The sequence below is a fragment of the Scyliorhinus canicula genome, chromosome 11 (assembly GCF_902713615.1).
Source record: "Scyliorhinus canicula chromosome 11, sScyCan1.1, whole genome shotgun sequence".
NCBI classification, from domain to species: Eukaryota; Metazoa; Chordata; class Chondrichthyes; order Carcharhiniformes; family Scyliorhinidae; genus Scyliorhinus; species Scyliorhinus canicula.
In genome coordinates, this window is record NC_052156.1 from 18,671,564 (window position 1) to 18,695,915 (window position 24,352).

Here is a 24,352-nt window from a genome sequence, read left to right on the forward strand (position 1 = left end):
TAAACAGCATTATCTCCGTGAAGAACATCTATCTTGGAAGGAGAGATGCTATTCATCACTTTTGTCACAACATGATTTGAAATGAAATGAAAAATGAAAATTTATATAATTAAATCAATCTTTGTTTGGGGGGGGGGGGGTAAGAGATACAAAATGTTTGGCAAGTTTGTGGTAGCAAGTTCCACAATATAACCATTCTCTGGGTAGAAAAAAACATCATGAATACTTTTTTTAAAAAAAAATCTTTATTGTCACAAGTAGGCTTACATTATGCAATGAAGTTACTGTGAAAAGCCCCTAGTCGCCACATTCCGGCGCCTGTTCGGGGACACAGAGGGAGAATTCAGAATGTCCAATTCATCTAACAGCACGTCTTTTGGGACTTGTGGAAGGAAAAGGAAACCGGAATACCCGGGAGGAAACCCACGCAAACACAGGGAGAATGTGCAGACTCCACACAGACAGTGACCCAAGCCGGGAATCGAACCTGGTATCCTGGCTCTGTGAAGCAACAGTGCTAACCACTGTGCTACCGTGCTGTCTAATGACCTATTTATTCAGTTATGAATTAATTGGTTAATTCATAACTGGCCACACTTGGAATACTGTGCACAGTTCTGGTCACCCTATTGTAAAAGGGATATTATTAAACTAGAAAGAGTGCAGAAAACATTTACTGGGATGGTACCGGGACTTGATGATTTACGAATGTCTTTGCCCTACTTTTGGGAAAACAGGTTGACTATGTACCTTATCTATGCCCCTCATTATTTTAAAGGCCTTTATAAGATCACCCCAAGTGGGCATAGGTTTAAGGTGAGGGGGTAGAGGTACAAAAGGGTCCAGAGGGGCAGTTTTTTCATCACAGGGTGGTGAGTGTCTAGAACGAACTGCCAGAGGCAGTAGTAGAGACGGGTACAATTTTGTCTTTTAAAAAGCATTCAGACAGTTATTTGGGTAAGGTGGGTATAGAGGGATATGGGCCAAATGCAGCCAAATGGAAACAACATCTTTTTGTTCATTTCATCAGAAGTTCTTCACCATTTTAAAGGCTTCTCTTTTCTGCAAAAAGAGGTTCAGCCTACTTTTTTGATAGTTAGATCCTCAGTTCTGATATCATCCCAGCCATTCATTTTTGCTCCCCTTTTTGTGTCATATATCCTTTTTGTAATGCAGAGATCAGTCTGTACACGATACACAAAGTATTATCTAACCAAGGTTCTACACAAGTTTAACAAGCACTTTTCAACTTTATTCCTTTGGAAATGAACCCCAGTGCTGTATTTTCATTTTTATGTCTTGCATTGCTACTTTTAATGATTTTTCAATTTGTGCCCCTAGATTTCTTTGCTCCGCGACTCCTCCATTCAAGCTCTTATTTTCCAAATGGTATGTGACCTTCTTACCAAAATGCACCACATTTACCTATATTGTTATCCATTTGGCATTAACGCACTAAATCTTCAAGTTTAACAATGTCTTATTGCATTTTGCCAGTCTGCTTTAGGATTAGCAATAAATTTCCAATTTCCAAGCTCACTTGCATATTGCTCTGCAGAACATAAATCACAACCTCAATCATCTTAACAGTTTGTAAATGTTAACCACTGATACAGAAGTAATGTGTATTCATAAAATACTAACCATTTTGTTGTGATGCTGAAAGCTTGCGCACTAATTACATTGTGCTTGAATATGTACATACACATGTCTGAACACGTATTGGGCAAACAACACATCTGTTCCAAACCCAATTTCTTGGAGTCCTCTCCACAGCTTGCTAAATATATACAGCAACTGCAATGATGCGGGGTAGAATGGATAAGCCCCACTGTCTGTAGCACAACTCTAACCTGATTATTCACTCCAAACAGTAAGCACAATACAAACAGGAGGCATGAAGAACAAATTCAAAGGAAATAATGCAGAAAATATCGCACAACACACAAGCTTTTATTTAGATACTGAAAAGATAATCTTCAATCAACCCAAAAACAGACGTGCATTAAATTGCAAATTTATCAATCGTCACATTACCACTCAGACTTAAAACACCAAAGCCAAAATGTGAAATCACTTGCCAGCATTGTGTGAAAGACACACCCACCCAATTCAACAGCCAAACTCCTCACCAATCTCTTTTCAGTAGATTCAAGCATATCAACGGTACTGTTCCATACAAATTTAATTAACGATGTTCATTTTAAAGGGAACGTGGTTATTCATTTGAGAGGAACCTGCATTCCACTAAATTAACATGCTTCGGTTGCACTTTGGAACTTTACTTGGACACCAAACCACAGCTTGAATGAGATAGGCTGAAAAGACAGAGTCATGAAAATCAAATAAGTTTCCAACTTTTTGATCTGATTAAAGGTGCTACATTTGCGAAAGTTGCCAGGTTGCAGGGAAATGCTTGCCGTGGTTTTGGTGGCAAATCATACAGAGTGACTTCCTCATGGGACTCCAGTCAAAAAGAAAGAGGGCAGGAGGGGGACCGTCTGTGGGCTGCAAGTCCAGAATTAGATTTTCACAAAGAACCCAGCTGCTGTCTTAATTCACAGAGTTCACTTCAAAGGAATTGTTTTGTAACAGAATTATTTTTTTTATCCAGCAGGGATTAGCAGTTTTTCTATTTACAAGGCTGGTCCCATACCATTGATTTCTGCTCGCTGTGAAGACCAGCGATATAAATGCACACTCAAACAATCTGCTATTCTAATACTGATTGTTATTTGTAAATAACTGGACAACAAATAACATTTTATATGTGTCCACTTGATACCTAAATGGTTATTAATAGTTTGCTACATCAAACAACTCTTAATAAAGGACAGGTTATGATCTGCTACATGAAAGGGAAGAAATTATGACCCTCACTGTGCCATTCTAAAATTGAATACAAATGCTTCATATAATCGAGGAAACCAGCAGCATGTTCACCATCCCTATCATTTATTACCCAGGACTGGCTGATTGACCTGAACATAAAATACTGCCATTCTGACCCCAACACCACTGAAACTATTTTGGCTTTTTTTGATCATCAATCTTCACCTGTCCCCAACCAAATTATCAACCAAGCTCCTTTTTAAAACATTAATTGACAACTGCTGAGAGAGCCTGGTCCAAATATTCACTCTGCTGCAAGAGGGAAAAAAAAGTCTTTCAATCCCTAATCTTGCTTGAGGCTTGTTAATTTCAAAATTCATCTTCATAGGCTAATCAAATTACCTGTTCATATAAACACCACGTTTGTCTCTCGGCATTTTAAAATTGAGGCAGACAGGGGAGGTGGGCAGGAAACTTTGCAGATTAGCACATGGGGTAGTCACCCAATACGTCCCTGCTTCTCCAGGTGGTCTTGCTGGGTGGATAAGCAATAGAAGCAGCAACCTGCTCAGCAGGGATGGACAGCCAATTAGAGGCAAGTAATGGCCACTTGGGGAAAAGCTGGGGAAGCCACCAGGATCTTACCAGTGGTAGATCGGCCCCACACTGCACACAAAGCCCTGAACGACCATGAAAGCAGCGGGTCAGGGGATCAGCAACACCTGTTTTATTCATCCACCAACCACTCACACACACTGAGTAGCTGTTCCTGTCTCAGGGATGCAGCTGTGGCCTCAAAATAGAGGCGCTCTCTGCTACATAGGGGACAATTAAAAAATTATGCATGGCCACACGCCAGGCCATCAGTGTAGAGGGGGAACCCAGCCACAGAACAACTGTGGATGAAGCCTTCTTGCATCCCAGTGTATCTAGACTGGGAGATTGAGAGCTGTCAATGGTGCCTCTACCACTTCCTCCTGTCAGAATGAGGCCCCCTCCAGTTACCTGCCAAACTCTAGTCTCTGTGAGGGAACTGTCTGCCATTGGGAAGATCCCAACAACACAGTCAATATTACTTCAATTGGTCCAAAAGGGCCTGATTGGCTATCTGCCGGTGTCAGGAGGGCACCTTTTATCATGTGGACCTGACCTCCTGGAAGATCATTAGGAGGTGGCAATGTGTTTGGTGACAGGCCTAATGTGCTATTTTCCAACTTTTGTTCCCAGTATCACCACTTAATCAGGGCACTGTTTGATTAGCCATTCCTCCAATAGCCAATTATAAAAAGCAATCTGGTCACTTTGACACTGTAACAACAGGAAACAACGATTTATTCCAACTATAAACTATTTATAGAGTGCTTTAAAACGGTGTGGCCATATTCAGCTCTGGGGACTAACCGCAGAGACAAGTCTCTGCATGCCCCAGCAAATTCCCATCCCTGATTGGACTAGCAGGTCACATTATCCCCTCCCTCAGTAAACGTCCCTTAAAAAGAGTCTAGAACCTTAAAGGGTCCAACCACTCCATCCCTCTCCCTTTGAGCCCCTTTTTACATGGGGGGATAATAAAATTACACAACTGCCAAAACAGCAACGATCATGAACACTTTTGCACTAGTCCATCAATAACTTTGTATGTTCGGTGACAATTACTTTCTCGTAGAACGACGTAACTCCAGTGACTAAGCTTCTTCTATTGAGGTAGTTATGTTGGCCTTATCTCACAAGGACTTGCTCCTTGTACTGACATTTCACCTTCCTCTGTTTCTACTGTTTCCTGGTGGATAACTCTCTGGCTTGTTACTCGCTGATCCAACAGTTCACTCTTCAGGCAACCCACAACGCATCCTGCCAGCACAATTGGATCAGATCTTAGCACTGCTTTTTGGGACGTCTCTCGCCCATGCAAGTGGTCCAAATGCTTCTTTAAAATTTTGTCCTGTACGTTAACCTCATAAGATACCACCATGTTATGACCACAACTTCTGGAACCCAATTTGGCCCATTACCAAAATTCTTCGCAAACACTGATCCTCTATTGTGGATGCTCTTGAACGTTTAAGCGGTTCCTCTTCTGGTTCCTCTGGCTTGTCTCCACCCTCCCCGATAAATTTCGGATCATTAGGCTTAACCTGGTCCTCAACCGGCAATCAGCAGCTCTGCTGGAGAGACTCCAAGAACGTAGTCAGCTTGGTGCTTAAAGATGCAGGTAGTTGCTTCTTCAAGCCAGTCTTGAAAGTTTGCACTGCCCTCTCAGCCAGTCCATTGGATCAAGATGGCATGGTGCCATACTGAAATATTTCATTCCGTTAAAAATCAAACTTTTGAAACTCGGCACCGGTAAAAGCCACTCCATTGTCCAACATGGTGACCTCTGGTATTCCGTGCAAAACAGAATCACAGAATACTACAGGGCAGAAAAGGCCCTTTGGCGCACTGAGTCTGCACTGGCGCATGAAAGGCCCTGGCCTGCCCACCTAATCCCACTTGAACGTTATGTCGTGCCAAGTATTCATCCAGGTAGATTTTAAAGGATGTGAGGCAACCCGCATCTACCACCCTCCCAGGCAGTGCATTCCAGACCGTCCCCGCTCTCTGTGTAAATATGTTTTTCCTCAAATCCCCCCTCAACCTCCCACCCTTCATTTTTAACTTGTGTCCCCTTGTAACTGACCCTTCAACTAAGGGGAACAGCTGCTCCCTATCCACCCTGTCCATGCCCCTCAATCTTGTATACCTCAATCAGATCACCCTTCAGTTACCAACCCAAGTCTATCCAACCTCTCTAAATAACTTAAATGTTCTGTCCCAGGCAACATTCTGGTGAACCTTCTCTGCATCCCCTCCAATGCAATTACATCCTTCCTATAACATGGCAACCTGAATTGCACACTGACTGGTGGTGGTTTATCTCAAGGATCACCAGACTGCAGGCAAAAGGGAAGGTTCAGAAGGTGGGCCTTCATGAATAACCTCAGCCAGTACAAGAATTGAACCCGCGCTGCTGGCCTTGCTCTGCATCAAGAACCAGCTGTCTGTTGGTGATTTACCAGCTGTCTGCTGGTAAAGTGATTTATCTGGCCATCCAGCTGGTTCGTGACGCATAGCAAGACAAGCACTGCGGATTCAATTTCCGTACCGGCTCAACCTTGACCCTCGCCTGAGGTGTGCTGATCCTCAGGTTAAATCACCACTCGTCAACTCTCCCCCTCAAAGGGGGAATGTAGCCTATGGTTATCTGGGGCTCTGGCGACGTTAACCCCTAGATTTACCATCCACCGACACAACTTATAATTAATGACGAGCAAGGGCCCCAGAACAGACCTTGTATAACTCCAATAGTCATTCTGCTGAAAGCGATAGTGAATGAAACTCAGAAACCTAATAGACATTTGTGAACTGATGGCATATCCATTCTCTTAGCTTGTGAGTCAGCCCTCGCACAGAGGTGATTCAAGAGGCAGATAATGAAAACATTTTATTTTAAAAAGGACTAAAAAAAAAGGCAGAAACTCTATTTTTCTTGTAGCTAGGCTTCTTTAGCTTGTACCTAAACTGAGGCAACACCTAATTATGGTTCCTGTAGCTCCATAATTTGCTTCGTTTGGCAACTGCACTAAGCTCCAACTCTCATTTCCAACACAGAAATTCTGTATCGTACCGAACCAAGAATTTAATTGAGAAATGCCGAAGATGGAGGTGGAATTGTTGATTTCTCGCGGGGCCTCATTATGGAATACAGGTAATCCGGAACCAATCTATAATAGACCTTTTCAGCCAAATAAAAGGCAGGAGGCAGTAAGGGTAAAGGTCAAGGTGGCCCCGAGGTGTTTTGTTTCCTTTCCACACATACAAAATAAGTAAAGAATTTAATCTCAAAAATGCTGCAGGGATTGGCAATTCAGCCATTCAGCAAACACAAGAATTACAAATACTATTGCGGTTATTTCAGCTCCAGAAAACCGAATGCATGAACATTAGATTGTCAATACACCTATTTCCAAAATAAATTACAATCTAAGAATAACGTGTGGAACAGGGACGGACGGTTGCAAACAAATAAAACTAGAATAGAAATGATACAAAGGAGGATTTATATTTTTTCTTCCTTCAAGAAACTGAAATCAAACTAATACATAAGTTACATAGGGTATCTTGAAGAAAGAATCATGAAAGTGCAAAGAAACTGGCGAAGACCAACGAATGCTGGTGACATGTCACAGATAATGGGCTGGTTTAGCACAGGGCTAAATCGCTGGCTTTGAAAGCAGGCCAGCAGCACGGCTCAATTCCTGTACCAGCCTCCCCGAACAGGTGCCTGAATGTGGCGACTAGGGGTGTTTCACAGTAACTTAATTTGAAGCCTACTTGTGACACTAAGCGATTTTCATTTCATTTCATTTTCAATACGAATTTAAGACCTTTCTGGGATCTAAAGTCCGTTGCACACCTCAAAGGTAACAGACTTCCAAAGACTGACAGATAAAGCCTGACTTGTTCAACTCTTTATGGCTCAATGGATTCATAAAATGGTATTAATATTATTGACATGGGTCAAGCACAATGCACCGTGCCACTGGGTAGACAACACACTTTTCCCAAGTCAGCTGATAATTCTGGATCCGCATAGAGGGGGCAGCTGGTCCTCGAGGGGCAATAAAGATAACTAGTCAGCCTTCAACTCGGTACCAACTACATTCTAGCAACAGAATCGAAGGCAGGGGTGGGAGGGCACTCTGATATCATTTGCTCACCATGATTCAATGACAACAAGCTACAAGAATCAGAATGTGTGGTGCATTGGCCAAGAACTTACAATACAATTCTTGCAGCCAAAGATAAGCAGCATTGAAGGCAATGCAAGAAGTGATGAAACTGCCAATTTATAAATCTATTCCGTGTGCTGAGACGCCACTGTAATTTTATTGGACCAGCGATTCCTCTTCAAAGATGAGGTGGCTTGCAAAGGAATGGGCTCGGGAATTAAAAAATATTCCAGAAAGATTAAAATTTGTGCAGCTGTGTTGTTAATGAATCAGTTTTAAACTCAAGACAAGCCTCCATCTGGTTAGATGCCACTCAATTAAAAAAAAACTGCTTCCCTATGAAAAACAATATTTCCAATTTTACAAACCTGTGAACTCCTCACGGCACACACACGTGTACCCGCCCTCTCTGCGATTGCACACTCCAGAATTCTGGCAGGGATTTGAATAGCAAAGGTTGATCTCTGTTTCGCAGTAATCGCCAGTAAATCCTGGTGGGCAGCGACAGCGGAGGCCTGTGATGGGATGAATGGGCCGGAAGAGCATGGACTCCGAAGCGATGAATGCAGATGAGCTGTCAAATTTCAGCACCGAGATACATTTCATGTAGTTTTCACAGGGCTCCCGCAAGCAGACATTATCATCAAATGGGAGGACCTCCAGCATGGAAACCGAGGTTAGCAGCATCCGGCTCATATACAGCTGTTCCTGAAGCTCCTTGGAGGAGAAGAACTGGCTCTGGCTCCCACCTGGAACCAGAGCAGAAAAACTCACGTTCAGAATGCTGCCGCTGACATCAGTGTCATTCTGGATGTTGAAAACGAAGATATCCTCCTTGGAGGCAGACAAGGCTGTCGCCAGACCCTCCACAAAGCGATTCAGCAAAGGAGACAGGAAACGTTCCTGTGACATGTTCTCCAGGCGCACCGTGATACTATTGGACAGCATCTCCTCTGTAATGACAATTACTCTCAGCACACACTGTGCTGTCACGCTGTGAATCCCATCTGGAAAAAGATCAAAATAACTCAATCAACACATGGAATGAACAAGTGGAATTACTGTTTCATCTTTTTATCCCAAAGAATGGCTTCCATTGGTTACATGTAACATCTACTTTCAGAACAGAAAAGCTTGTGCAGCGAATGTATTGTGCTAATTGGAACTTTGGAGAAAATGAAATAGATCATTTAAGACATTTTAATGATTTAAAATATCCAACCTTCTTCATTTAGCATTTGTCTCATCCAAACCAATTGCACATCACGTGCATAATATACACCAATTCTTTTCAGTTATTATTCAATAAGGAGGGAGCACTACAGAACATAGGATTTTACTTCAATCAATGTTCAGAGATGGAAAAAAAATGTTTTGCATTTATCTAGTGCCTTTCACAATGTAAAGACATCCCAAGCACAGTATAATGCAGTCATTCTTGAAATGTAGAGCATCACAACAGCGAGTTTGTGTATAGCAAGATTCCACAAACAGCAATCAGATAATGATAAGTTTTATGATGACATTAGTTAAGGGATGAATGTTGGACTGAACACTTAGAATTCAGCTGTTATTCTTCAACTGAGGCCATAGGAGCCAAAGCATATTTTATGGTTGAAGTCATACCTCGCAAAAAGGAAGATGGTTGTGGTTGTTGGAGATCAATCATCTCAGTCCCAGGAAATCAATGCAATAGTTCCTCAGGGAGTGTCCTAGGTCCAACCATCTTCAGCTGCTTCATCAATGACCTTCCTTCCATCATAAGATCAGAAGTGGGCATGTTCACTGATGATTGCACAATGTTCAACACCATTTGGGACTCCTCAGATAGTGAAGCAGTGCATATCCATATGCAACAAGATCGGGATAACATTCAGGCTTGGGCTGTTAAGTAGCAAGTAACATTCGAGCCATATAAGTGCCAGGTTCTGACCACCTCCAACAATAGAACGTAACCATCTTCCTTGACATTCAATGGCATCGCCATCACAAAATCTCCACATCAACATCAAGTTAACATTGATCAGATATTGAACTGGATCAGCCATATAAATACTGTGGCTACAAGTGCAGATCAGAGGTTAGGATTTCTGCAGAGTGCAACTCACCTCCTGTCTCCGCAAAGCCTGTCCATCATCTACAAGACATAAATCAGGAGTGTGCTGGAATACTCCGCACATTGCTGTGGATCTGGAGTCACCTGTCAACCAGGCCAGGTAAGGCTTGCAGATTCCCTTCCCTCAACAACACTCAAGAAGCTCAATATAATCCAGGACAAAGCCGCCTGCTTGTCTGGCACCCTATCCACCACCAAAAGTGGCAGCAGCATGTTCCATCTAAGATGCATTGCAGCAACTTACCACAGCTCCTTTGGTAGCACCTTCCAAACCCCACAATCTCTGTCACCGGGAAGGAACAGGCAGCAAATGCAGGGGAACATCACCGCCTGCAAGATCCCCTCCAAACCACTCACCAGCCTGGCTTAGTGATGGAATGATGATACAGTTGTCATTGAGTCAAAATCCTGAGATTCCCTTCCGAACAGCACTGTGGGTTCACCAACACCACATGGACAATCGGGGTTTAGGATGGCAGCCCACCAGCACCTTCTGAAAGGGAAATTAGGGATGGGCAAAAAATGCTGACCTAGCCAGCAATGCCCATATCCAGATGAAAGAATAAATGAAGTAAAACTTGAGTGGGCAAATGGGGCCTCAGTTTAACCCCTTATCTGAACGACGGTACGTCAGACAGTCCAGCACTCCCTCGATGCCGCACTGGAGTTTTGGTCGAGATTTTGGGAATCATTAACTCAGGACATCCTAAAAAGGACACTAGATGTACAGAATGGAATAGAATGGAAGTTGAGAAGACAGTGAAGAAGTGTGAGACTGGACGAGTTGTGTGAAGCGGTCTGTTTCTAAGCTCTAAATTCTATGTAATATGAAGCAGGACAGAGTTGATTCCATTGCCATAACAATGGCCATCTCATATGTTTGTCCGTTTTAAAAGTCCTTGCCAACCTCTGCATTTTGTCTGCCATCACAAGGCTGTGTTATTGAATCCTAGAGAGGTTTATTATTTATTCTTTCGTGGGTTGTGAGCATCGCTGGTAAGGCTGGCATGTGTTGCCCATCCCGAATCACCCTTGCATTAAGACGTTTGCTAGGCCATGCCAGAAGGCAATTCAGAGTCAATCACATTGCTGTGGGTCTGGAGTCACATGTAGACCAAACCAGGTAAGGATGGCAGATTTCCTTCCCTCAATGACATGAGTGAACCAGATGAGTTTTGTGACAATTAATGATAGATTCACAGTCACCATTACTGAGACTAACTTTCAATTCCACATCTAGGAATTGAATTTAAATTCCACCAGGTGCTGTGGTAGGATTTGAATCCAATCCTCAGAGCATTAGTCTGGGCCTCAGAATTACTAGTCCAGTGATATTACCACTACACGACCATCTCCCCGTGAGATGTGCGAGAGAGAGTGAGATGAATAAAAAGGTTTCGAGGTGTGGGAGGCAGCCCACTATACTGATCTCTCACACACGGTACAGTAGCACAGTGGTTAGCACTGTTGCTTCACACGCCAAGGACCCGGGTTCCATTCCCGCTTGGGTCACTGTCTTTGCAGAGTCTGCACGTTCTCCGTGTCTGCGTGGGTTTCTTCCGGGTGCTCTGGTTTCCTCCCAGAGTCCAAAGATGTGCGGGTTAGGTGGATTGGTCACACTAAATTGCCCCGTAGTGGTGGGGTTGCTGGGTTATGAGGATAGGGTGGAGGTGTGGGCTTGGGTAGGATGCTCTTTCCAAGGGCCGGTGTAGACTCAATGGGCCGAATGGCCTCCTTCTGCACTGTAAATTCTATGATTCATCGATCAACACCACAGAAAACAGATCATCTGTTATTTGTTCATGATGTTATCCCCTGGTGTCAACAAATGATCTGATAGCACATCAAAAATAATCCCAGGGACATAAGGCGCCACAAGTTACTTTATTCAGAATACCAGGTCGTAGCGTACAAATTTATCCCAGCAACTGACTTCATGTGGTGAGCTGAATGTGAAATCTTTCATCAAACTAAAGACAGCACAGATGATCAAACATGGATAGTTCTTATGAAAGGTTTAGATTTAACGCTCAGATAGATTAATGAAGGCCAGGGGCAGCCTATATGTAAGCATTGAACTGGCTGAGGCATCAGGAGGTTCATTTTCTTCAAAGAGCCAATAAAAGGTTTTTAAAGTTGCTGGCTTGTACAAGGAATGAAGATTCACAGCAAGGGTTAAGAACTGGGCAAGTTCCCAACAGTGGCTGACATCACAGTACAAAATGTAAGTGGGGTATTAAGCAATGTGTGCCAATGTTATTGTGACCTCCCTAAACTTTCTTCATCACCTTCAGTGTTTGCAGAGAAATTTCATGGATTCTGAATTGGCCTAGAGTTTTTATTTTTTTGACTCTCCTAAGAGATTCCCTGGCTGGTGAGGGTCTAATGTGAACATAAGAACTAGGAGCAGGAGTAGGCCATCTGGCCCCTCGAGCCTGCTCCGCCATTCAATGAGATCATGGCTGATCTTTTGTGGACTCAGCTCCACTTTCCGGCCTGAACACCATAACCCTTCTTCCCTTTATTCTTCAAAAAACTATCTATCCTTATCTTAAAAACATTCCGGTGCACTGGCCTCAAGTTTTTAAATAGGCATGTTAAAGGGAACCCCCATGACTTCTTGTTGGGGAACCGGTTAAATAGGGGGTGCTTCCATTATTGGGATGGAGATTGGCCTTAATTGGTTAATATTGCTTTCTCATCACATTGCGGCGAGATCCGAATCTCGCAACGGGAGCGGACTGGTGTAGCCACCGAAGTTGGCCATTCCCTAAATACAAAATGGAGGAACGCAAAGCATATAGGATAAAGTGGACAATGTTTGCAGCACCAGCAGGCTGCACCAAGGCAGGCGTGGATTCTGTCTGCTAAGAAAGCAGACAGCACCGAAATGAACATTTTGCATACTAATGAGGCAATCTCCAGGATAGTTTGCATGTTAATGGAACGATTCCAGAGACAATGGACACAAATGGGGAAGTAACTGCAACATTGTAAAGGATACCAGACACCCAGGCACCAGCAGGGTTCGAAGAGCGTGAAAGCCTGCCTAGTAGCTAAGGAACAGCCTCAGTATTGGGGGGATTCAAACATATCGATTGGGAAGAGACCCAATCGATTCCAAGCAGGTAAGGGAGTCCGCCCAAAGGGGCGCGGATCCCTGGGACCTATAAAAGACAGGTCCCACACATGGTTCAGTCTTCTTGTCCAGCCCTCCTCTCTCCTTGACCAGCACTCCTCCGTGGACCAGCACCTCGACCAGCTTTTGCCAAGAAGACCCTGAAGGAGAGAGAGAGAGGTTCGGACAGCAGCCGCCAGCAAGTAAGTGTCTAACAACGATCGCTACCAGAGATAGACATTCCTGACCCCTTTTAACTTATGCCAACCTGAAGTCTGCAGACCAGAGCAGAGCAAGAGGCCTTGTTCCCTGACCCGGCAGTTCCTTCGAGATAAGTATTAGTTTATTTAGCGGTAGGAATAGTTTAATCCTTTTAGCGTGTGCATGGGTAGTTATTATAATTGTATTACAATAAACTCAGTTGTTTGAACTTACTAATTAGTGTATGGTTTTATTGCTTTGAACTTCACCTTGAAACTTGTGGTGGTATCTTAACGATACCTGGCGACTCCAGAGCCAAGTAAAGAAACAGAGCCAAATTGAGTGTTAAGCACACTCACCCAGAACGAACAACACTGGTCAGATCGGAAAACGATTGCCACCCGGCACGGTTCCCAATTTTTGTCTCTCCCGCGATCTAACTGGCTTGCGCGGATTCTCACCCAGCGTGACACGGCCATTAGATCGCGCCCATATATTCTTGTCCTCTGTCTAAATCTGGCAAACGAACACACATTGACATTTCTGTTTAAACATAGTTCTAAAATTTCACCACTGTCCAAACAGATTACTGAAAACAGATGGTGCTACCTACAGTCAACTTATGATTCATTGTGCCATGATTGGGCTCAGTGTTTTAAGATTTCCTAAATTTTACCTGCTCAAAAGTGAAGTAAGCACATGTTGCAAAATGAAGATGAAATACAATGCTCAAACCTCAAGGATTTAAATGGTGACTGAAACTGAATGCAGTACTTGAGCACTACACGGTTTGAGCATGAATTCATGTGGCTTATTTTCTATTGTTTTTGACAATCCAGCTCAGTTGTCCTATTTGTTTACAGATTGCTGCTCAAAAGAGATCCACTACATTGTGCACATGTCTCTTGGAATCTCTTTGAACTTAATCCAAACGCAGATCTGGGTACATCGATTTTTAGCCTAACCCACCAGTCAGGAAAGTGATGACAATGAATGTTGAAAATTATGTTATTGAGCGAGTACTTTGTTCACATTCCAAGGAATCTCATGGGATTGCCACTTAGTGAGTTAAGTTAAAGTTACCTCCATAAAGCATTTGCATAATGGAACTGAATTAGTACATACATCATTCAGCCCATTTTCATGCTGGCAATATTCCATGAATGCCATTTCCTGGCATGTTCTGGACATTCTGCCATGTTCTAGGGGCAGCACGGTGGCACAGTGGTTAGCACTGCTGCCTCACAGCACCAGGCACCCGGGCGCGATTCAGACCTCAAGTGACTGCCTGCGTGGAGTCTGCACGTTCTCTCCGTGTCTGTGTGGGTTGCCACCGGGTGCTGTGGTTTCCTCCCACAATCCAAAGATGTGCAGATTAGGTGAATTGGCCGTGCTAAATTACCCCCACGTGTCCAATGGTTAGGTGGGGTTACAGGGATAGGATGTGAATTGGGTCTGTGTAGGGTGGTCTTTCAAACGGTCGGTACAGGCTTGATGGGCCAAATGGCCGCCTTCCCCACTGTCGGGATTATATGATTAAATAGGGGAAGAGATCTAGCACACCATGTCTCTGCAGAGTTTTTGCAAGAAATGAATTCCTGCAGGGGTCAAAAGGCTGTGAATGGGAGGCTTCTGGAGAAACAAGGCAAGAGCATTTAAATAAGACGGAGTGATGTTAGAACGTTTTCCAATGGGGGGGGGGTGCTTAGGTGGGGAATTGTTTATTTAATGCATATTCTCTGTTTGTATAATGATAACAGCCACCTAGTTTTGTTAAATGTTTTCTTTTTCTGTTATTGGTTATGTAAAAATTCTATTTGAAAAAAACTTTAATAAAAACAAATTTTTAAAAAAAGAACGTTTTCCAACAACATTTTGCAGCGATAACACTGGACAGATGTCTACAGTGAAGAAATTTAAGCTTGGCACTCGGCAGTTGTGGAATCTGTGCTTTTCAATCGGCAGATCTGTAAATTCTACTTCGCTTGAACAGGTTTTTTTTTAATGAGGTTATTAAGAGAAACAGGGCTGCACTTTGTGAATGGAGATGGTTTCAGCTGCTAAGAAATAGCTGCCAAAATAGAGTTCCATTATGGGCACAACAATTTACCAGAATTTTCTGTCCCCAATTTCAGAGAAAGCGGTGAATCAAAGGTGGGAGGAAATCCCACCAGGTATATGCCCCACCAGGTATATGCCCCACCAGGTATATGCCCCACCAGGTATATGCCCCACCAGGTATATGCCCCACCAGGTATATGCCCCACCAGGTACATGCCCCACCAGGTACATGCCCCACCAGGTACATGCCCCACCAGGTATATGCCCATAATGTGCTAATTTGCCCAATCTAGAATAGCAGCCAGGTGGCGATCACATCAAGAACGTTCAAAAGGCACAACATTCATCTGCCCAGGAAGCAACAGGCAGACAAGGAAAATCTGCCCCAAAATGTTCTGATATTTGAGTTTTGATTCACATGGAGGCACATTGTATGCTGCCTCCAAGAAGGATGATAAAAAGTAACTTAAATATGTCATAAAATGTATCTGTTGATTTATGATGGAAGGCTACCCTCCGCTCACCAGGCAGAATAGATATAGAAATATCCTCATGCATTCACAAGCACTTGGGAGTCTCTTTATTATTAAATGTTAAAATATCCATTATTCATTTCAATTCTACCTAAACATGGTGAGGCACACAGTTGTGGTTTAACTAAAGAAAGCAATTGCTGTAACAAAAGTCAAAAGTCACTGAGCAGCTGTGAGGAAAAAGTATGAACAAGACCAGAAACTTTAGGACATAGAAGGATGTCTTGCAGCAACTCTATTAAAGGTGCGTTCCATAAATTGGATTTGCCTCACGTTATCCTGACTCGGTGCTAATGCGTTACTTCCACTACCATTGTAAGTGGACCAGTAATAGGCCTGCACTGGTCAGCTTTCAGCAGTGAATCAATACCCCTGTGCACTGCGCCGTTACACAACTGATAGAATCATCCAGAACCTGCACCTTTGCGTTTGCAATGCAATCATGCACTGCAATACAGATTTTCCTCAAAATTAAAAAAGCAAAAGCTGCTAAGAAGGAAACAGTCAGCCAAACTCCACTTTTGACAAAAGTCAGCCAATTATCATCGGTCCTGCTGATTTCACACTACTCGTGGGGAAATCTTTCAATTGCTGCTAAGAGCAACAGGATTTATCACAGGTTGTCACAGTATGACAAATCACTTGCCTTATGTATATTGTATGAGACAATTTCTACTGGATTCACTTCAATAAAACAAAAGCAGAAACTGAGTCGTGCTGATGTGTAGTGGCTCAAGGAGGACAGAGCATCTGGTGATACCTGCCACCTCACAGGAAAAAAAGGATAAATACAGAAAATACTGGAAATAATCAGCAGATCTGGCAACATTCGTGGAGAGATGAACAAAGTTAATGGGCTGAGTTTTGCAGATGGCGGGGTCTCTCCACCGCAATCCGAAGAGGCGACTCCATGTGCCCCTCAACCATCTCATGCTCGAGTGAGTGTTAAGTGGCTGGAGGCAGGACTCCTGCCCTGCAATCAGAGTCTTGCCTCAGAGAGCAGCCAGCCAACCTTCGGCCGGCAATTCTCCAGTCCCTACAGTGACAAAAGTTACATTGTATTGAAGAGGAATTGCATAAGGACACGAGATTAAAGTCCAGGTTACAGAGGTTGAAGTAAGTTCAAGGGAGCCCTGGTCATGGAGGGTAGGGAAGGTCTGCAGGAGGCACAGAGGGGGCAATCCGCCTGCCTGAAAATTGAGGCTGGAATGGGAAACGGACCTTAAGTGCCCTATAATTGGCCATTTAAGGGCACCAATTGGGTCAAAGGCAGCCTTCCCGGCTGAGGCCTTGCCCATCCCAGCTGACAATCATCATAGGCCTGAGGCAGGCGGGAACCCAGAGGGAATCCTATTTCTTCAATTTCATGCTCCTACACCCCTCCCTAAAAATCCACTGGCTGGAAGCAGGGGGAGTGTGGGGGGGGGGGGGGGGGATTCTGGCCAATATTTCGGGTTAAGAAGTGTCCTTTGAAAAGCAGCATCAAAGCTACCGACAGCGACGGTGTTTTTTTTCTGCCACATAGTGCAGGTTGATGTTGGGGGGGGTCCCACATCATGTCGCTGGCAGGCTGCCTGTGATTCGCCCCGACCCTCCAGCAGCTTCCTAACAGGAGGATCAGGGTGCCATTCTTAAAGGCCACCCCAGTGCAAAGGAGCTCACCCTGGAACCCCCACAAACTCCCAGCACTCTACCTGAGCAGTGTCCGGGCTTGGCCCTCTGCCCCTCGAACGATGTGTTCACCTGAACTTCCCTGGGAGGCGGCTCACCAGGTGCACACCTTGGGAGTCCAGTAGGGCTTTGTGCCTTTCTGCTGTCATGCCAGCAAGAATGGAATTTCTGAATGATGGGGTGATTCAGGCGTAGATAATGACAGGAAATGATGCAAGCACACCCCATCACTGACCGGGGCTGGGGGAGCTTTGCGGGGGGGGGGGGGGGGGGGGGAGGATGGTTACATTCATATTTTCTGCTCCCATCACCGAGCCCGCCTGACGCAATCATGAGTGCAAGATTCCAGCCAGTGACATCAGCAGTCAGACGCTCAATACTTAGTTCATACAACTAAGGAATTGGTTTTGTCTGCGCACATAAGAGATGTACCTACCGTATATCTTATCCTATTATATAGTCTGATGAAGTATTTTTGAAAAAGCCTGTCCAAGTCAGATCTAAGTTACTTATGAGTAAAGGGAAACCTTTTCACTTCAGCAAAGACCATGACATAACCCACAAAACAGTTAACTCTGTTTCCCTCTGCACAGATGCTGCCTGTTTCTCACAAATGCGGAGTATTTCCAGCATTTTGGGTTTGTATTTCAAATTTCCAGCATACACAGTATTTTGCTTTTGTTTGAGGGGAAAAAGGGATATGGTGATAGCGCAGGATGGTGGAATTGAGGTTGAAGATCAGCCAGGATATTTGTGAATGGTGTGAAGACTGAATGGCCTGTTCCTGTTCATACTTTTTCTGTTCTTATGTAACCGAGTCAGGAGCAAGTGCAATAAATACAGCAAATTGCAGCGAATAAGGTACTTCACAGCAAGACGAGGAATGGCTTGGCCGAGGAGACAGTCAAGAACCTCCAAAGTCAAATAAGAATGAAACTTATGAAAAATGAGTGTGCATGAATATTGCACAGGTGATTAAGCTGCAGCACCGGTTGGAGACAGGTATCACTCATTTATATAACTCTCAGCTTCAGCTTTGATATAAATGCATAAAGAACAAAAAGGATAGAAAAACCCAGTTCAGTTCTAGATAGCTGATCACGCATTAGGTTTAGCATTATACTGGAACTACATATCATGCAAGGTCAAATCGAAATAGCAGGAATTGTGGAATTTGCAACATTAGAGTCAGATATTCTATTGTAACCGGCTCCACTTCTTCAACTGGTGCATTATTCTCTAATCCCCTTTCCTTTTATTCATTTACATTTTCCTTTTCAAATACTTAAGTTTACTATTAAATAATGTTATAGCCGCTGCTTAAGTAACCATTTGTGGTAAAAGTTTTCCATTTTCTAATTATTGTATGATTTTAAAAAACAATTTCTTCCATTGTAGTGATAATCATGAGCCTAACACTGCTGGTTATGGATAGAGGACCAGTGGACATCCACTCGAGACAGGGCAGGGTATAGTCATGATGCCCTTGTGATTGAGCAGCTGATTGGCATACATTGTAAAGTCTCACACATGAATAATGAACACTTGGCTAAGCTACTGCGTTCAACAGAATGTGGCAGATGCACTACTGTTAAAAAACATACTCCCTATCTTAGGTAATTCGTTCTTGCCAGTTTCTCTGATAGATGTCCTTAACAATTTCAATTTAAACAAAATATTCCAAAAGTAGTGAAACATAGGATATGTTCATGGAAATTTATTGAGTGCGAGTAAAATATGGATGCATCTGATATGCGTGGAAAATCACGAGGCAGAGGTAAATGTAGAGGCCATCACTAAGGAGAAGGCTCTGGGGAAACAGAAAGGTCTGAAGGTGGATAAATCACCTGGACCGGATATACTACACTCCAAGGTTCTAAAAGAGTTCTGAGGCGATTGTGGAGACATTGGTTGTGAATTTCCAGGAATCACTGGAGGCAGGGAACGTCCCAGAGGATTGGAAAGTGGCTAATGTAACACCCCTGTTCAAGAAGGGAGGGAGGTAGAAGACAGGAATTGTATGCCAGTTAGCCTGACTTCGGTCATTTGTAAGATTTTAGAATCCATTATTAAAGATGAGATTGCCAAGTACTTGAAAATGCATGATAAAATAGGACTTAATCAGCATGTTTCGTCAAGGGGCGGTCACATCGGACAAATCTCTTTGTGGAGGTAAGAAGGAAGCTAGACAAAGGAGAAACAATGGACGTGATATATTTAGATTTCCACAAGGCCGTTGACAAGGTGCCGCATAGGAGACTGTTAAATAAGTTAAGAGCCCATGGTATTAAGGGTAAGATAATAATCTTTATTGTCATAAGTAGCCTTACATTAACACTGCAATAAAGTTACTATGAAAAACCTCTAGCCGCCACATTCCGGCACCTGTTCGGGACACAGAGGGAGAATTCAGAATGTCCAAATTACCTAACAGCACGTCTTTTGGGACTTGTGGGAGGAAACTGGAGCACCCAGAGGAAACTCACGCAAACACAGGGAGAACATGCAGACTCTGCACAGACAGTGACCCAAGCCGGGAATCAAATCTGGGACCCTGGCTGTGTGAAGCAACAGTGCTACCCACTGTGCTACCATGCCACCTATAGAGGACTGGCTAACTAGCAGAGGGAGAGAGTGGGGATAAAGGGGTCTTTTTCAGAATGGCAGCCGATGACTAGTGGTGTGCCTCAGGGGTTGGTGCTGGGACCACAATTTATCACAATATACATTAAGGATCTGGCACAAGGAACTGAAGGCACTGTTGGTAAGTTTGCAGATGATACAAATATATGTAGAGGGACAGGTAGTATGGAGGAAGCGGGGGGCAGCAGAAGGACTTGGACAGGCTAAGAGAATGGGAAAAGAAGTGGCAGATGGAATACAATGTGGAAAAGTGTGAGGTTTTGCACTTTGGAAGGAGGAATAGAGGCATAGACTTCTAAATGGGGAAATGCTTAGGAAATCAGAAGTACAAAGGGACATAGAAGCCCTTGTTCAAGATTCTCTTAAGATTAACGTGCAGGTTCAGTCGGCAGTTAGGAGGGCAAATGCAATGTTAGCATTCATGTCAAGAGTACGAAGTACTTCTGAGGCTGTATAAGGCTCTGGTCAGACCCCATTTGGAGTACTGAGAGCAGTTTTGGGCCAAGGAAGGATGTGCTGGCCTTGAAAAGGGTCCAGAGGAGGTTCACAAAAATTATTCCTGGAACAAAGTGCTTGTCATACGAAGAACGGTTGAGGACTCTGGGTTTGTACTCGTTGGAGTTTAGAAGGATGAGGGGGTATCTTATTGAAACTTACAAGACACTGCGACTTGACTTGACAGCAGAGCCACTGCAGTGAAAAGTGCCTCTCAATCTACCCATTAAAAAAGAAAACTTACTGTTTTAATGTCTTGATCATTCACAAGGCAGCAGTCATATAATGAGACATATTCTGCACTTAAACAGATTTTCTGTCGGAGCTCAAAGGAACTGCTTCAACTACTCCAGAAAACTATTGTTTGCATTTTATACTTTAACAGAATAAAGTCTTTATGCTTATATATTAATCTTACTTGCAGTCATGTTTACAGCAGACCAGGGATTTTATACAGTTTTAATATTCATTCTCAATATGGCAGCTAGGAATATCAGCTGGGGTGCATTACAACACAAGTGGTCTCAACTGCAATTCTACCCATGGTATCAACTGAGCATATAGTCACACAAAAGGTGCCAAAAGAATCAAGAGAGTTCAGATGAGGACGGGGGGCTAAAAGCAAAACCATGAGTCTAAATATATCAATTTGCATTTGTACATTGCAAGATTAAGATAAGGCTCATAAGCCACCTGTGATCCCAAAGCAAACACCAATATCTCACTTCCACCCAGCCTTTTGCAAGGAACAATCATTCTTGGCATGAAGAATTGCCAAAGAAGAGAAGAGTTTTTGCCTTTAATTTAGAGGATGGAATACAATGATACAACAACAGGAACAAAATCACCAAGCCCATTAGGGAGAAAAGTTGGGTTTCAGTAAGAGAGTTAGAGGGGCTGGGAAATCTTAGGAGATGAATCTAAAGCAGGCCCTGCGAGACCAAAGGAAAAAATATACTTAGGAGGTTACAGTCAGAAGATTGAAGAGTTTGCAAGGGTAACAGCTTGGAGGAGGTTGCAGAGAAAACATGTAAATACTATTCTTAGTGATGGAAAGAATGTTTTTGAAGACAGTTCAGGATTGAGCAAGCGCCAACATTACTGAGTGAAATAGAGTCATGTCCAGAGAGCAGACTAAGTTTGAAACACTTTGCTTCAGTTTTCCTGATATTCAGGTAAAGGGCCTGACCAAGACTTAATATCAGACAGCATGCCTCCTTCTGAACTTGCTGCACTCTATTCGCTCAAGTCCAACCTTGACTTGGTTATCAAACCTGCCTTCAAGGGTGATGCTGTTGTTGTCTGGCGTACAGATCATTACCTCACGGAGGATGAGTGCCAACTCTCAGACACTTCCTCCTATCTCCCCTTTGACCAGACCCCACCAACGAATGTGGAGCTATTGGTTCCAGGACTGTCACTGACCTCATCGGCTCTTGTGATATTCCCTCCACAGCTTCCAACCACATAGTCCCACAGACCCACACAGCCTGCCTCTACCTGCTTCCCAAAATACACAAACAGGAATGCCTGGGGAGACCCACCCTATCAGCCTGTTCCTGCCCTACTAAACTCCTCTCTTCCTATCTTGACTCTATCCTCACTCCACTTGTCCCTTCCCACCCTAAATTCGTGATTCCTCCGTGCCCTACGTCACATCAACAATTTCTTGTTTCTCTGGCCCTAACCATGTCCTCTTCACTATGACGTGCATTCCCTCTACACCTCTATCCCCCAGCAGGAGGGTAGGGTCTGAGGGCTCGAACAATCCCCATCCAGCATCATTCTCCTCCACCTATCTGAATTTGTTCGCTCCCTAAATAATTTCTTCATAACTTGTCTTGCGTCCTGCAAATAAAAGGTGCGGCTATGGGTACCCGCACAGGCCCCACTTATGACTGTTCTTTGTGGGGTATATGGAACATTCATTGTTCCATTCTTACTCAGGCCTTCTCTCACAACTCTGCCACCATTAAATTGATGGCTATGCCGGAACTGCTTTGTGATCCCATCTGGGCCTGGAAACATTTAGCGATTATGCTTTGAATTTCTACGCCTCTCTCACCTTCACATCTCTGGCACTTCTCTTCCCTTCCTTGAACTCTCGGCCTCCATTTTTAAAAATATATTTACAGTACCCAATTCTTTGTTTTCCAATTAAGGGATGATTTAACGTGGCCAATTCACCTACCCTGCAATTCATTTTGGGTTGTGGAAGTGAGACCCACGCAGACACGGGGAGAATGTGCAAACTCCACACGGAATGACCTGAGGCTGGGATCGAACCCGCACCCTTGGCACCGTGAGGCAACAGTGCTAACCACTTCGGACCCCATTTCTGACAATACACTGACCAACAATATTCTTTACAAACTCACCAACTCCCCACAGCTGCCTCAAATATCGCTTCTTACTCCTGATAGGACTAGTTTCTCCACCTCTGCCGCATCTGTTCCAATGATGCCACCTTCAAAACAGCACTTTTGGCATGTCTGCCTTTTTCCTCAACCAAGGACCAACCCCCGACAGGACACTCAACTGTGTCTGACCCATCTCCTGCACCTCTTCCCTCATCCCTTCCCCTCCCTCCCAGAACTATGACAGGATCTCCCGCTTGTCCTCACTTTTCACCCCACCAACCTCCACATTCAAAGGATCATCCTCCGCCATTTATGCCATCTAGCCAACTCTAGCATGATGACACCACTAAACACATTCCTCCCTCGCCCACCCTGTATCTCCTTCCGACAGCACCTTTCCATGCAATCGCAGAAGACGCAATACCTGTCCCTTTACTCCTCCCTCCTCACTGTCCAAGGACTCAAACATTGTTTTCAGGTGATGCAGCATTGCACTTGCATCTCCTCCAGTTTGGTCTACTATATTTGCTGCTCCCGATTCAGTTTCTTCTACTTTGTGGAGACTAAATGCAAACTGGGTGAATGCTTTGCGGAACATCTTCACTCTGTCCGCAAGCATGACCCCAACCTTCTGCAACTCAGTATCTTGTTCTCATGACCACATGTCCATCCTAGACCTGCTGCAATGTACCAGTGAAGCCCAACACAAACTGGAAGAACAATACCTCATATTTTCATTAAGCACGTTGAGCCTTCAGGGCTCAACATAGAGTTCAATAACTTTAGACTGACCTTTTACCTCCATCTTTACCCCACCTTTTGTTATTTGCTGTCTTTCAGTTCGTTTTACTTGCCCCAACTTAACCCCACCCCTCCCTCCACATGGCCACCTGCTAGTTGTTCAGTTTTGCTCCTATTAACAGATTCTGCCATCTTACTTTTTTCATTATTGGCACGTTTCACCCCTTAATGGCCCCATTAAGGGGAGTGTTATGTCCACGATGGCTTTGTCAATCTCTCCTTTGCTCTGACGTATCCCTGCCATTCTATTCTGCCCCACCTTCTCCACCCGCCTCTCCTGCTATATAATTAATTACATTTCTACCATTCTTCAGTTCTGAAATGTCAGCTGTTTATCTGTCCAAAAGAGGCACCAGACCTGCTGCGTTTATCCAGCATTTTCTGTTTTTGTCTCAGACAACATAATTGTGTTCAAGGGATGGAGAGATGTGGTAGAGAGCTGGAGGAAGGTATCGTCACAACGCAGATACGTCGAGCTGGAATAGATTTATAAATCAGAACATATAAAATGAAGGTGCTATTTACCATTGTAAAAGGGGCCATGTATTTTAGCAGAGATAAATCAAAAATATACAAAGCTGTTTAAAAGGCCCACCACGGGCTTCTAGAGCTTCATCCCAGTTGTTTCCTTGAATTTTAAGCCCTGTAGCCATCATTCTGCATATCTATCACCACTGTTCCCACCCACCCACCCATTATGCTTGCCACTATCATGCCCCCATAGCAGCTCATGTCAATCCATGCTCCACACT

General features: G+C 43.9%; 1 protein-coding gene across 8 annotated transcripts in view; it reads right to left on the bottom strand.

The window, feature by feature from the left end:
• celsr3 (cadherin, EGF LAG seven-pass G-type receptor 3) overlaps positions 1–24,352 on the bottom strand; it is a 295,892-nt gene that overhangs the window by 236,379 nt on the left and 35,161 nt on the right. For all 8 annotated transcript variants that reach the window (XR_005462394.1, XR_005462395.1, XR_005462397.1 and 5 more), the window contains exon 2: positions 7,970–8,608. Coding sequence is in view for 4 of the 8 variants with exons in the window: in XM_038812389.1 (XP_038668317.1) it covers positions 7,970–8,608 (639 nt within the window). In the remaining 4 variants the exon portion in view is untranslated. The remainder of the gene's footprint in view (positions 1–7,969; positions 8,609–24,352) is intronic.